This window comes from Bombina bombina, chromosome 2 (genome assembly GCF_027579735.1).
Source record: "Bombina bombina isolate aBomBom1 chromosome 2, aBomBom1.pri, whole genome shotgun sequence".
Classification (NCBI taxonomy): domain Eukaryota; kingdom Metazoa; phylum Chordata; class Amphibia; order Anura; family Bombinatoridae; genus Bombina; species Bombina bombina.
This window is the reverse complement of record NC_069500.1, coordinates 1,381,325,680-1,381,337,786: the sequence shown is the minus strand read 5'-3', so window position 1 is coordinate 1,381,337,786 and position 12,107 is coordinate 1,381,325,680. Positions and strand designations below refer to the sequence as shown.

General features: G+C 38.7%; 1 protein-coding gene across 1 annotated transcript in view; it reads right to left on the bottom strand.

Moving 5' to 3' along the window:
* The window catches only part of PTPRA (protein tyrosine phosphatase receptor type A), a 586,312-nt gene that overhangs the window by 86,182 nt on the left and 488,023 nt on the right, over nucleotides 1-12,107 (bottom strand). The window contains exon 18 of the mRNA XM_053704306.1: nucleotides 7,783-7,859. Coding sequence (XP_053560281.1) covers nucleotides 7,783-7,859 — 77 coding nt within the window. The remainder of the gene's footprint in view (nucleotides 1-7,782; nucleotides 7,860-12,107) is intronic.

Genomic DNA, 12,107 nt, shown 5'->3' with positions numbered 1-12,107 from the left:
TCCGCCCATACCAGAATTCGAGATACTACCTTCATAGCCAGAGGACTGTGAGTCCCTCCTTGATGATTGATGTATGCCACAGTTGTGACATTGTCTGTCTGAAAACAAATGAACGATTCTCTCTTTAGAAGAGGCCAAGACTGAAGAGCTCTGAAAATTGCACGGAGTTCCAAAATATTGATCGGTAATCTCACCTCCTGAGATTCCCAAACCACTTGTGCTGTCAGAGACCCCCAAACAGCTCCCCAACCTGTCAGACTTGCATCTGTTGAAATTACAGTCCAGGTCGGAAGAACAAAAGAAGCCCCCTGAACTAAACGATGGTGATCTGTCCACCACATCAGAGAGTGTCGTACAATCGGTGTTAAAGATATTAATTGAGATATCTTTGTGTAATCCCTGCACCACTGGTTCAGCAAACAGAGCTGAAGAGGTTGCATGTGAAAACGAGCAAAGGGGATCGCGTCCGATGCTGCAGTCATAAGACCTAGAATTTCCATGCATAAAGCTACCGAAAGGGAATGATTGTGACTGAAGGTTTCGACAAGCTGATATCAACTTTAGACGTCTCTTGTCTGTCAAAGACAGAGTCATGGACACTGAATCTATCTGAAAACCTAAAAAGGTTACCCTTGTCTGAGGAATCAATGAACTTTTTGGTAAATTGATCCTCCAACCATGATCTTGAAGAAACAACACAAGTCGATTCGTATGAGATTCTGCTAAATGTGAAGACTGAGCAAGTACCAAGATATCGTCCAAATAAGGAAATACCACAATACCCTGTTTTCTGATTACAGACAGAAGGGCACCGAGAACCTTTGTAAAAATTCTTGGGGCTGTAGCTAGGCCAAACGGTAGAGCCACAAACTGGTAATGCTTGTCTAGGAAAGAGAATCTCAGAAACTGATAGTGATCTGGATGAATCGGAATATGCAGATATGCATCCTGTAAATCTATTGTGGACATATAATGCTCTTGCTGAACAAAAGGCAGGATAGTCCTTACAGTTACCATTTTGAATGTTGGTATCCTTACATAACGATTCAATATTTTTAGATCCAGAACTGGTCTGAAGGAATTCTCCTTCTTTGGTACAATGAAGAGATTTGAATAAAACCCCAGCCCCTGTTCCAGAACTGGAACTGGTATAATTACTCCAGCCAACTCTAGATCTGAAACACATTTCAGAAATGCTTGAGCCTTCGCTGGGTTTACTGGGACACGGGAAAGAAAAAATCTCTTTGCAGGAGGCCTTATCTTGAAGCCAATTCTGTACCCTTTTGAAACAATGTTCTGAATCCAGAGATTGTGAACGGAATTGAACCAAATTTCTTTGAAAAAACGTAATCTGCCCCCTACCAGCTGAGCTGGAATGAGGGCCGCACCTTCATGTGGACTTGGGAGCTGGCTTTGGTTTTCTGAAAGGCTTGGATTTATTCCAGACTGGAGATGGTTTCCAAACTGAAACCGCTCCTGAGGATGAAGGATCAGGCTTTTGTTCCTTGTTGTGACGAAAGGAACGAAAACGATTATTAGACCTAAATTTACCCTTAGATTTTTTATCCTGTGGTAAAAAAAGTTCCTTTCCCTCCAGTAACAGTTGAGATAATAGAATCCAACTGAGAACAAAATAATTTATTACCCTGGAAAGAAAGGGAAAGCAGAGTAGACTTAGAAGACATATCAGCATTCCAAGTTTTAAGCCATAAAGCTCTTCTAGCTAAAATAGCTAGAGACATATACCTGACATCAACTCTAATGATATCAAAGATGGCATCACAAATAAAATTATTAGCATGTTGTAGAAGAATAATAATGCTATGAGAATTATGATCTGTTACTTGTTGCGCTAAAGCTTCTAACCAAAAGGTTGAAGCTGCAGCAACATCCGCTAAAGATATAGCAGGTCTAAGAAGATTACCTGAACACAAGTAAGCTTTTCTTAGAAAGGATTCAATTTTCCTATCTAAAGGATCCTTAAAGGAAGTACCATCTGCCGTAGGAATAGTAGTACGCTTAGCAAGAGTAGAGACAGCCCCATCAACCTTAGGGATTTTGTCCCAAAATTCTAATCTGTCAGATGGCACAGGATATAATTGCTTAAAACGTTTAGAAGGAGTAAAAGAATTACCCAAATTATTCCATTCCCTGGAAATTACTTCAGAAATAGCACCAGGGACAGGAAAAACTTCTGGAATAACTACAGGAGATTTAAAAACCGTATCTAAACGTTTAGATTTAGTATCAAGAGGACTAGAATCCTCAATTTCTAATGCAATTAGGACTTCTTTAAGTAAAGAACAAATAAATTCCATTTTAAATAAATATGAAGATTTATCAGCATCAACCTCTGAGACAGAATCCTCTGAATCAGAAGAACCAATATCAGTATCAGAATGATGATGTTCATTTAAAAATTCATCTGAAAAATGAGAAGTTTTAAAAGACTTTTTACGTTTACTAGGAGGAGGAATAACAGACATAGCCTTCTTAATGGATTTAGAAACAAAATCTCTTATGTTATCAGGAACACTCTGAGTGTACAGCAACAGGTAATGTAACAGTACTAAAGGAAAAATTATCTGCATTAGCAAGTTTGTCATGACAAACAGTACAAACAACAGCTGGAGGAACAGATACCAAAAGTTTACAGCAGATACACTTAGCTTTGGTAGCTCCAGCACCAGGCAGGGATTTTCCAGAAGTATCTTCTGACTCAGCTTCAACGTGGGACATCTTGCAATATGTAATAGAAAAAACAACATATAAAGCAAAATTGATCAAATTCCTTAAATGACAGTTTCAGGAATGGGGAAAAAAATGCCATAGAACAAGCTTCTAGCAACCAGAAGCACAAAATAATGAGACTTAAATAATGTGGAGACAATAATGACGCCCATATTTTTTTAGCGCCAAAAAAGACGCCCACATTATTTGGCGCCTAAATGCTTTTGGCGCCAAAATGACGCCACATCCGGAACGCCGACACCTTTGGCGTAAACAAAAATAAAAACGTCAAAAATGACGCAACTTCCTACGACACGTATGACGCCGGAAACAGAAAAAAATTTTGCGCCAAAAAAGTCCGCGCCAAGAATGACGCAATAAAATGAAGCATTTTCAGCCCCCGCGAGCCTAACAGCCCACAGGGAAAAAGTCAAATTTTTAAGGTAAGAAAAAATGATTTATTCATATGCATTATCCCAAATATGAAACTGACTGTCTGAAATAAGGAACGTTGAACATCCTGAGTCAAGGCAAATAAATGTTTGAATACATATATTTAGAACTTTATATAAAAGTGCCCAACCATAGCTTAGAGTGTCACAGAAAATAAGATTTACTTACCCCAGGACACTCATCTACATGTTTGTAGAAAGCCAAACCAGTACTGAAACGAGAATCAGCAGAGGTAATGGTATATATAAGAGTATATCGTCGATCTGAAAAGGGAGGTAAGAGATGAATCTCTACGACCGATAACAGAGAACCTATGAAATAGACCCCGTAGAAGGAGATCACTGCATTCAAATAGGCAATACTCTCCTCACATCCCACTGACATTCACTGCACGCTGAGAGGAAAACCGGGCTCCAACCTGCTGCGGAGCGCATATCAACGTAGAATCTAGCACAAACTTACTTCACCACCTCCATAGGAGGCAAAGTTTGTAAAACTGATTTGTGGGTGTGGTGAGGGGTGTATTTATAGGCATTTTGAGGTTTGGGAAACTTTGCCCCTCCTGGTAGGAATGTATATCCCATACGTCACTAGCTCATGGACTCTTGCTAATTACATGAAAGAAATATGGGTTTTATGTCCCTTTAAGAAAAGAACAAAAAGTTTTTACTTATTAAAAGCATTTAATAATAATAGTGTGTTCCACCACAACTGTTTCTACACCCCGTGCCCCTGATAGGGTTAAAGGAATAGTCTAGTCAAAATTAAACTTTCATGATTCAGATAGAGCAAACAATTTTAAGAAATTTACTTTTATCATCAAATTTGCTATGTTCTCTTAGCATTCTTTGTTGAAAGCTAAACCTAGGTAGGCTCATGTGCTAATTTCTAAGCCCTTGAAGGCTGCCTCTTATTTCAGTGCATGTTGACAGTTTTTCACAGCTAGAAAAGTGTGGGGATCGGATGCGCTAATAAGCTAGGGTATGGATATATTATGGATCAAAAATGCAATTTGGCTCAAATAAATGCAATTTTACAACATAGAATCTATCCAGCCTACAAAATTTCTCTGGAATGGCAACTGTGTTACAGTCATTCAGAGCAGCTAATACCTCCCCAAGCAATACACGGAGGTTCTCAAGCTTAAATTTAAAATTAGAAATCTCTGAATCAGGTTTCCCCGAGTCAGAGATGTCACCCACAGACTGAAGCTCTCCGTCCTCATGTTCTGCATATTGTGACGCAGTATCAGACATGGCTCTAACAGCATTTGCGCGCTCTGTATCTCTCCTAACCCCAGAGCTATCGCGCTTGCCTCTTAATGCAGGCAATCTAGATAATACCTCTGACAGGGTATTATTCATGATTGCAGCCATGTCCTGCAAGGTAATCGCTATGGGCGTCCCTGATGTAATTGGCGCCATATTGGCGTGCGTCCCCTGAGCGGGAGGCGAAGGGTCTGACACGTGGGGAGAGTTAGTCGGCATAACTTCCCCCTCGACAGAACCCTCTGGTGATAATAATTTTATAGATAAAGACTGATCTTTACTGTTTAAGGTGAAATCAATACATTTAGTACACATTCTCCTATGGGGCTCCACCATGGCTTTCAAACATAATGAACAAGTAGGTTCCTCTGTGTCAGACATGTTTAAACAGACTAGCAATGAGACTAGCAAGCTTGGAAAACACTTTAAAACAAGTTTACAAGCAATATAAAAAACGTTACTGTGCCTTTAAGAAACACAAATTTTTCCAAATTGTGAAATTTTTACAGTGTATGTAATAAGTTAGCAGAGCATTGCACCCACTTGCAAATGGATGATTAACCCCTTAATACCAAAAACGGAATAACAAGTGACAAAAACGTTTTTTAAACAGTCACAACAACTGCCACAGCTCTACTGTGGCTTTTTACCTCCCTCAATACGACTTTTGAAGCCTTTTGAGCCCTTCAGAGAAGTCCTGGATCATGCAGGAAGAAGCTGGATGTCTGTGTCTAATTTTTGCTGTGCAAAAAAAAGCCAAAATAGGCCCCTCCCACTCATATTACAACAGTGGGAAGCCTCAGGGAACTGTTTCTAGCACAATTCAAGCCAGCCATGTGAAAAAAACTAGGCCCCAATAAGTTATCACCAAACATATGTAAAAAACGATTAAACATGCCAGCAAACGTTTTAAAATACACTTTTATAAGAGTATGTATCTCTATTAATAAGCCTGATACCAGTCACTATCACTGCATTTAAGGCTTTACTTACATTATTTCGGTATAAGCAGCATTTTCTAGCAAATTCCATCCCTAGAAAAATATTTTAACTGCACATACCTTTTTACAGGAAAACCTGCACGCTATTCCCCCTCTGAAGTTACCTCACTCCTCAGAATATGTGAGAACAGCAAAGGATCTTAGTTACTTCTGCTAAGATCATAGAAAACGCAGGCAGATTCTTCTTCTAAATACTGCCTGAGATAAACAGTATACTCCGGTACCATTTAAAAATAACAAACTTTTGATTGAAGAAATAAACTAAGTATAAAACACCACAGTCCTCTTACGACCTCCATCTTAGTTGAGAGTTGCAAGAGAATGACTGGATATGGCAGTGAGGGGAGGAGCTATATAGCAGCTCTGCTGTGGGTGATCCTCTTGCAACTTCCTGTTGGGAAGGAGAATATCCCACAAGTAATGGATGATCCGTGGACTGGATACACTTAACAAGAGAAAAGTGTATTATTAGAACTGTGTTAGTTATGCAAAATTGGGGAATGGGTAATAAAGGGATTCTCTATCTTTTTAAACAACAACAATTTTAGAGTAGACTGTCCCTTTAAGTAAAATGGCTAAAATGAAAATAAAAACCAATACTCCTTGTCTGGGAAAAAACTAAACTGCAAACCCATTAAAGATAAACTGATACTTCCACTAACAGGAAATTGTATGATTGTACAAAAGAATCAGTCTGTAGGGCAGACAAATACACAGGAACATCCATATTTCAAAAATCAAAACATTTTATACAATTCCAAATACCTTTTTTTAAAAATGTAGAAAAGTCAGAAACCATAGGTTTTGTTCTTATTGCTGTGCTTTTAAATATTTAAGCACAAACCAATATGCCAGCACATGTGTAATGCGAATAACTACACAAAGGGCATTGCTGGACTAAAAAACAAACCTGACATTTCAAAGAGAGGAAATCAGGAAGCAAATTGTGTTAATAAATTATAGGGTTTAGAGAGCAATCAGCAAAGCAGGTTGGAAAGTGCTGAGGGCGCAACGCAGGAGACTGGTATTCTAAAGAGAAATCAATAAAGATGCTCATTTGAGCTTGATTTTACCGACTGCTATGACCTTGATATAAAAGCTGCCCAGGTTTCCTATACTGAGAAGGAAAAAAGGAAGGATAAACCTATACACCCATGAAACTGCAAAAAGCACATTCAAGAACTATTCCTGTGCTTCAACTTATGTAGTTTATAGTAATTTAGCAAATCCTAACATTCGGACAGAACAAACCAACAACTAAACCTTAGAATTGATGTTCTTGGAAGAAACCACCTTCTGCAAGAGGGAATATACTATGGGGTCATACAAAGTACAGACAAAGAGGAACATAGGAGTAGAAGGTTAAAGGAATATGAAACCCAAAAATGTTCTTTTGCGATTCACACAGAGCTTACAATTTAAAAAAAGTTTTCAATTTATTTATTTTTATCAAATCCAAAGGTGCCAAATGAATTGGGCGGGTGACCAGTGGATCATGTGACCAGAATTATTCAAGATAGCTTGACCTTATACAGTAATTACCTGGCATTGGCTCTATGGGTGGGTGCTGGTATATGGTTATTGATAATGCTGGCGGTTAGCTCTATACCTAGACTGGGGCCCCTGCAATATGAGTGTGAATGTATACAGGTAGGACTTTCCAAATAAATGGGGTTAGAAAATCCCAGGTTATTAAAAAGCAAGGGCATTTATAAATCTATTTATAAATGCATTTTGAGTGAATATTATATTGTTACGTTGAATGGGCAGATCTACAGTTACTTTTTGACATCTCATTAAAGGGACACTCAATCAAAATTAAACTTTCATTATTCAGATAGAGCATGCCATTTTAAACAACTTTCCAATTTACTTCTATTAACAAAATGTTCACATTTTTTTTATATTTAAACTTTTTGAGTCACCAGCTCCTACTGAGCATGTGCAAGAATAAGTGTGTATGCGTTTGTGAATGGCTGATGGCTGTCACATGGTACGTGTATGCATTTGTGAATGGCTGATGGCTGTCACATGGTACAAGGGGAGTAGAAAAAGACATCACTTTTAAAATTGTCAGAAAAAAATCTACTACTCATTTGAAGTTCAGACTAAGTGCTATTGCATTGTCTTGTTATCATGCATTTGTTGATTATGCAAATCTACTGTGTTGACTGGTCCTAATACTAGACATGACTTTTTAATTGAGTCACAACCAGCTGTACTGAGTTGTGGGATCTACGCTACTAATTCATGATTCTATTAAAGTAAGAGGAATAACTTTCAAAATCACAGATTTAAGGAGATCAGCAATTTGTATCAACCTTACTTACATCAATAAATGAGGCATTTACATAATCTGTGTTCTCTTCCCCTCGTTTCACTGGAATGATTACTCTGTTGAATTCATCTAGACAAAACAAAAAGATAAAAAAGAAGCAATATATTATTTGTTACTGACAGTTATTTCCCTAAGATGGTCCTATAACTTTACAATGTCTACTGTCACTGCCCACAAAAGTAAATGCAGTACACTTTAAAAGGGATATGAAACTCAAAAAATGTCATTTTAAAAAAAAAAGTTTCCAATTTACTTTTAATATCAAATTGGCTTCATTCCCACGATATTCGGTGTTGAAGAGATACCTAGGTATGCATCTGAAGCAGGAATAAGTGCTGCCATCTAGTGCTCTTGCAAAACTACTGCCATAAGAGCTTAAATCCTTGCTTACCAATAAAAGATACCAAGAGAACGAAGTAAATTTAATAGATGTAAAATGAGAAAGTAAATGAAAATTGTATGCCCTGTCTGAATCATGAAAGAAACATTTTGGGTTTAATATTCTTTTAACTTAAAAGCATATACCTAATTAACCCCTTAAGGACCAGGCATTTCAGACAACAACTTCCCCAAAAGACCAGAGCATTTTTAGCATTTTACCATCACTACATTTAAACAGAAATAGAGCCTTTTCAGATTTACCTATCAAAACTATATATTTTTGTTTAGCAGACAGCATAAAGTATTGATCTAGGCCATTTTGGTACATTTCATGCCACCATTTCACCGCCAAATGCAATTAAATAAAAAAAATTGTTAACTTTATCACAATTTTAGGTTTCTCACTGAAATTATTTACAAACAGCTTGTGCAATTTTGTGCAATCATGGCACAAATGGTTGTAAATGCTTCTCTGGGATCCCCTTTGTTCAGAAATAGCAGACATATATGGCTTTGGCATTGCTTTTTGGTAATTAGAAGGTTGCTAAGCACCACACTTGTATTATGTCCAGCAGTGAAGGGGTTAATTAGGTAGCTTGTAGGGTTAATTTTAGGTTTAGTGTATAGATTACCCTCCCACCTGACACATCCCAACCCCTGATCCCTTCCCTTATCCCTCTCAAACAGCTCTCTTCCCTCCCCCACCCCACAATGGCAACCCCCATCTTACGTACTGGCAGAAAGTCTGCCAGTACTAAAATAAAAGGCTTTTTTTTATTTTATAATATATTTTCTGCAGTGTAGGATCCTCCCTTAACCCCCAACCTCCCTGACACCCCCAAACAGCTCTCTAAACCTCCCCCCTCTAGCTATTAGCCGCCATCATAGGTACTGGCAGCTGTCGATTATCATACCCCTCCCAGATCGCGTTACACCCTCTACCCCACTTTCCACAATAGGATCCCCCTCCCCTCCCTCCTTCCCACTCACTGCAGCTGTTCACCGCTACTACGTAGTGCAGCGATCCCGCCCCTCCCACCCACCTCCCGCCCCCCCCAGAGATGGGCTGCCCACCCGTCGCCCTCTTTACCCTCCCACCAACCAACAATTGGCACCACCAGTTTCCGATGCTGACAGGGCCAGAGTGGCCCTCTATGCATCGGTAACTCGTGGGGCATGCAGAAATAGCGCAATCTCGCTACATTTAGCAAGATCGCGGCAGAGAGTATGGCGCTGGTCGTTAAGGGGTTTAAGGGATAGAAAGGTCAAAATTGAAATGTGTGTGGGGGGCATTTAAGATTGAAATATTAGCAACAATGTTTTTTTATAAAAGTTATTACTGTTTTTCAATGGCATACACACACTTACCAGCCGGCTCATTTTTGGTTGAGAACCTGGGTTATGCTTGCTTATTGGTGGCTTAAATGTAGCCACCAATAAAGCAAGCTCTATCCAGGGTGTTGAACTTAAAATGGGCCAGCTGGTAAGCTTTACATTCCTGCTTTTTAAATAAAGATAACAAGAGAACAAAGAAAAATATAGTAAATTATAAAGTTGCTTAAAATTGCATGCTCTATCTGAATCATGAAAGAAAAAAAAATTGGGTTTAGTATCCCTTTAAGCTTTAATCCATTAAGAAAAGTCAGTAGTGACTGATTAGAGGAGAAAAAAAATCTATTTGAAACGTTGATTCTCCAAACCTACTTGTTAAAAAAAAAAAAAAAAAGTTTGTTTGAATGAGATACAGCTAAAAGTAACGATGGAGCCTAAACCAAGATATTGATTCAGGTATGGAGCCACTGAAATACCTTGAGCCCTTATTACAGATAGGAAAGTTCCCAGAAATATGGTAAAAAATTCTGGGAGCTGTAGATAGACCAAATGGAAGAGTAGCAACAGAGTTTATCCTGAAGGGCAAACCTCCAAAACTGGCAATGGACTTTATAGATAGAGATATAAAGGTAAGAATCCTTGAAATCTATTGTTGGCAAATATTTTCCTTGCTGAACCAGCATAAGAATTGTGTCAAACCCAGAAAAACTTGTTTAGAGTTTTAAAATTTTTCATGGGAACAATAAAAAGGTACTAGACCCTGGGTTTTATCCAACAAAGGTACTAGACCTATCATTCCCATGAGTTCCAGGTCAGAAACCGCTTGAAGAAAGGCATTTACCTCTACACGTTCCTTGGGCTCGAGACAGAAGAACTTTCAATGGGGAGGTAATGTTTAGAACCCAAGGATATTAAACAGAATGAGAACAGACATCCCGAGAAGTCATCCAGAAGAGAATCTGGATTAGGGGCAAACCTGCAGATTTGAAAATAAGTTGTTTTTTTCTCTTCAATTAATTGTTTTGACTTTTGGGAATGGTCTTCAAGGAAAATCTAGAAGATTTCGGTTTGTGAGAAGAGGAAGTTTCTATTTTTGGTTCCTTGATAGACAAAGCAACGAAAACAACAGACTGCTCTATTTTTTCCCTTAGACTTATTGTCTTGAGGGAGAAAAATATCATTTTCTGCCAGTCACAGTAAAACAAATATGTCTAGATCAGAGCCAAAAAAAATAATTCCCAAAAAAACATAATTTATGTAAGAACTTACCTGATAAATCAATTTCGTTTATATTGGCAAGAGTCCATGAGCTAGTGACGTATGGGATATACAATCCTACCAGGAGGGGCAAAGTTTCCCGAACCTCAAAATGCCTATAAATACACCCCTCACCACACCCACAATTCAGTTTAACGAATAGCCAAGAAGTGGTGTGATAAAGAAAGGAGTAAAAAAGCATCAACAAAGGAATTTGGAAATAATTGTGCTTTATAAAAAAAAATCATAACCACCATAAAAACATAATTAATGCTTACCTGATAAATTCCTTTCTTCTGTAGTGTGATCAGTCCACGGGTCATCATTACTTCTGGGATATTAACTGCTCCCCTACAGGAAGTGCAAGAGGATTCACCCAGCAGAGCTGCACATAGCTCCTCCCCTCTACGTCACTCCCAGTCATTCGACCAAGGACCAACGAGAAAGGAAAAGCCAAGGGTGAAGTGGTGACTGGAGTATAAATTAAAAAATATTTACCTGCCTTAAAAACAGGGCGGGCCGTGGACTGATCACACTACAGAAGAAAGGAATTTATCAGGTAAGCATAAATTATGTTTTCTTCTGTTAAGTGTGATCAGTCCACGGGTCATCATTACTTCTGGGATACCAATACCAAAGCAAAAGTACACGGATGACGGGAGGGATAGGCAGACTCTTTATACAGAAGGAACCACTGCCTGAAGAACCTTTCTCCCAAAAATAGCCTCCGATGAAGCAAAGGTGTCAAATTTGTAAAATTTGGAAAAAGTATGAAGCGAAGACCAAGTTGCAGCCTTGCAAATCTGTTCAACAGAGGCCTCATTCTTGAAGGCCCAAGTGGAAGCCACAGCTCTAGTAGAATGAGCTGTAATTCTTTCAGGGGGCTGCTGTCCAGCAGTCTCATAAGCTAAACGAATTATGCTACGAAGCCAAAAAGAAAGAGAGGTAGCGGAAGCTTTTTGACCTCTCCTCTGCCCAGAGTAAATGACAAACAGAGAAGACGTTTGTCGGAATTCCTTAGTTGCCTGCAAGTAAAATTTTAGAGCCCGGACTACATCCAGGTTGTGCAGTAGACGTTCCTTCTTTGAAGAAGGATTTGGGCATAAAGAAGGAACAACAATCTCTTGATTGATATTCCTGTTAGTAACTACCTTAGGTAAGAACCCAGGTTTAGTACGCAGGACTACCTTATCCGAATGAAAAATCAAATAAGGAGAATCACAATGTAAGGCTGATAATTCAGAGACTCTTCGAGCCGAGGAAATAGCCATTAAAAAACATAATTTATGCTTACCTGATAAATTCCTTTCTTCTGTAGTGTGATCAGTCCACGGGTCATCATTACTT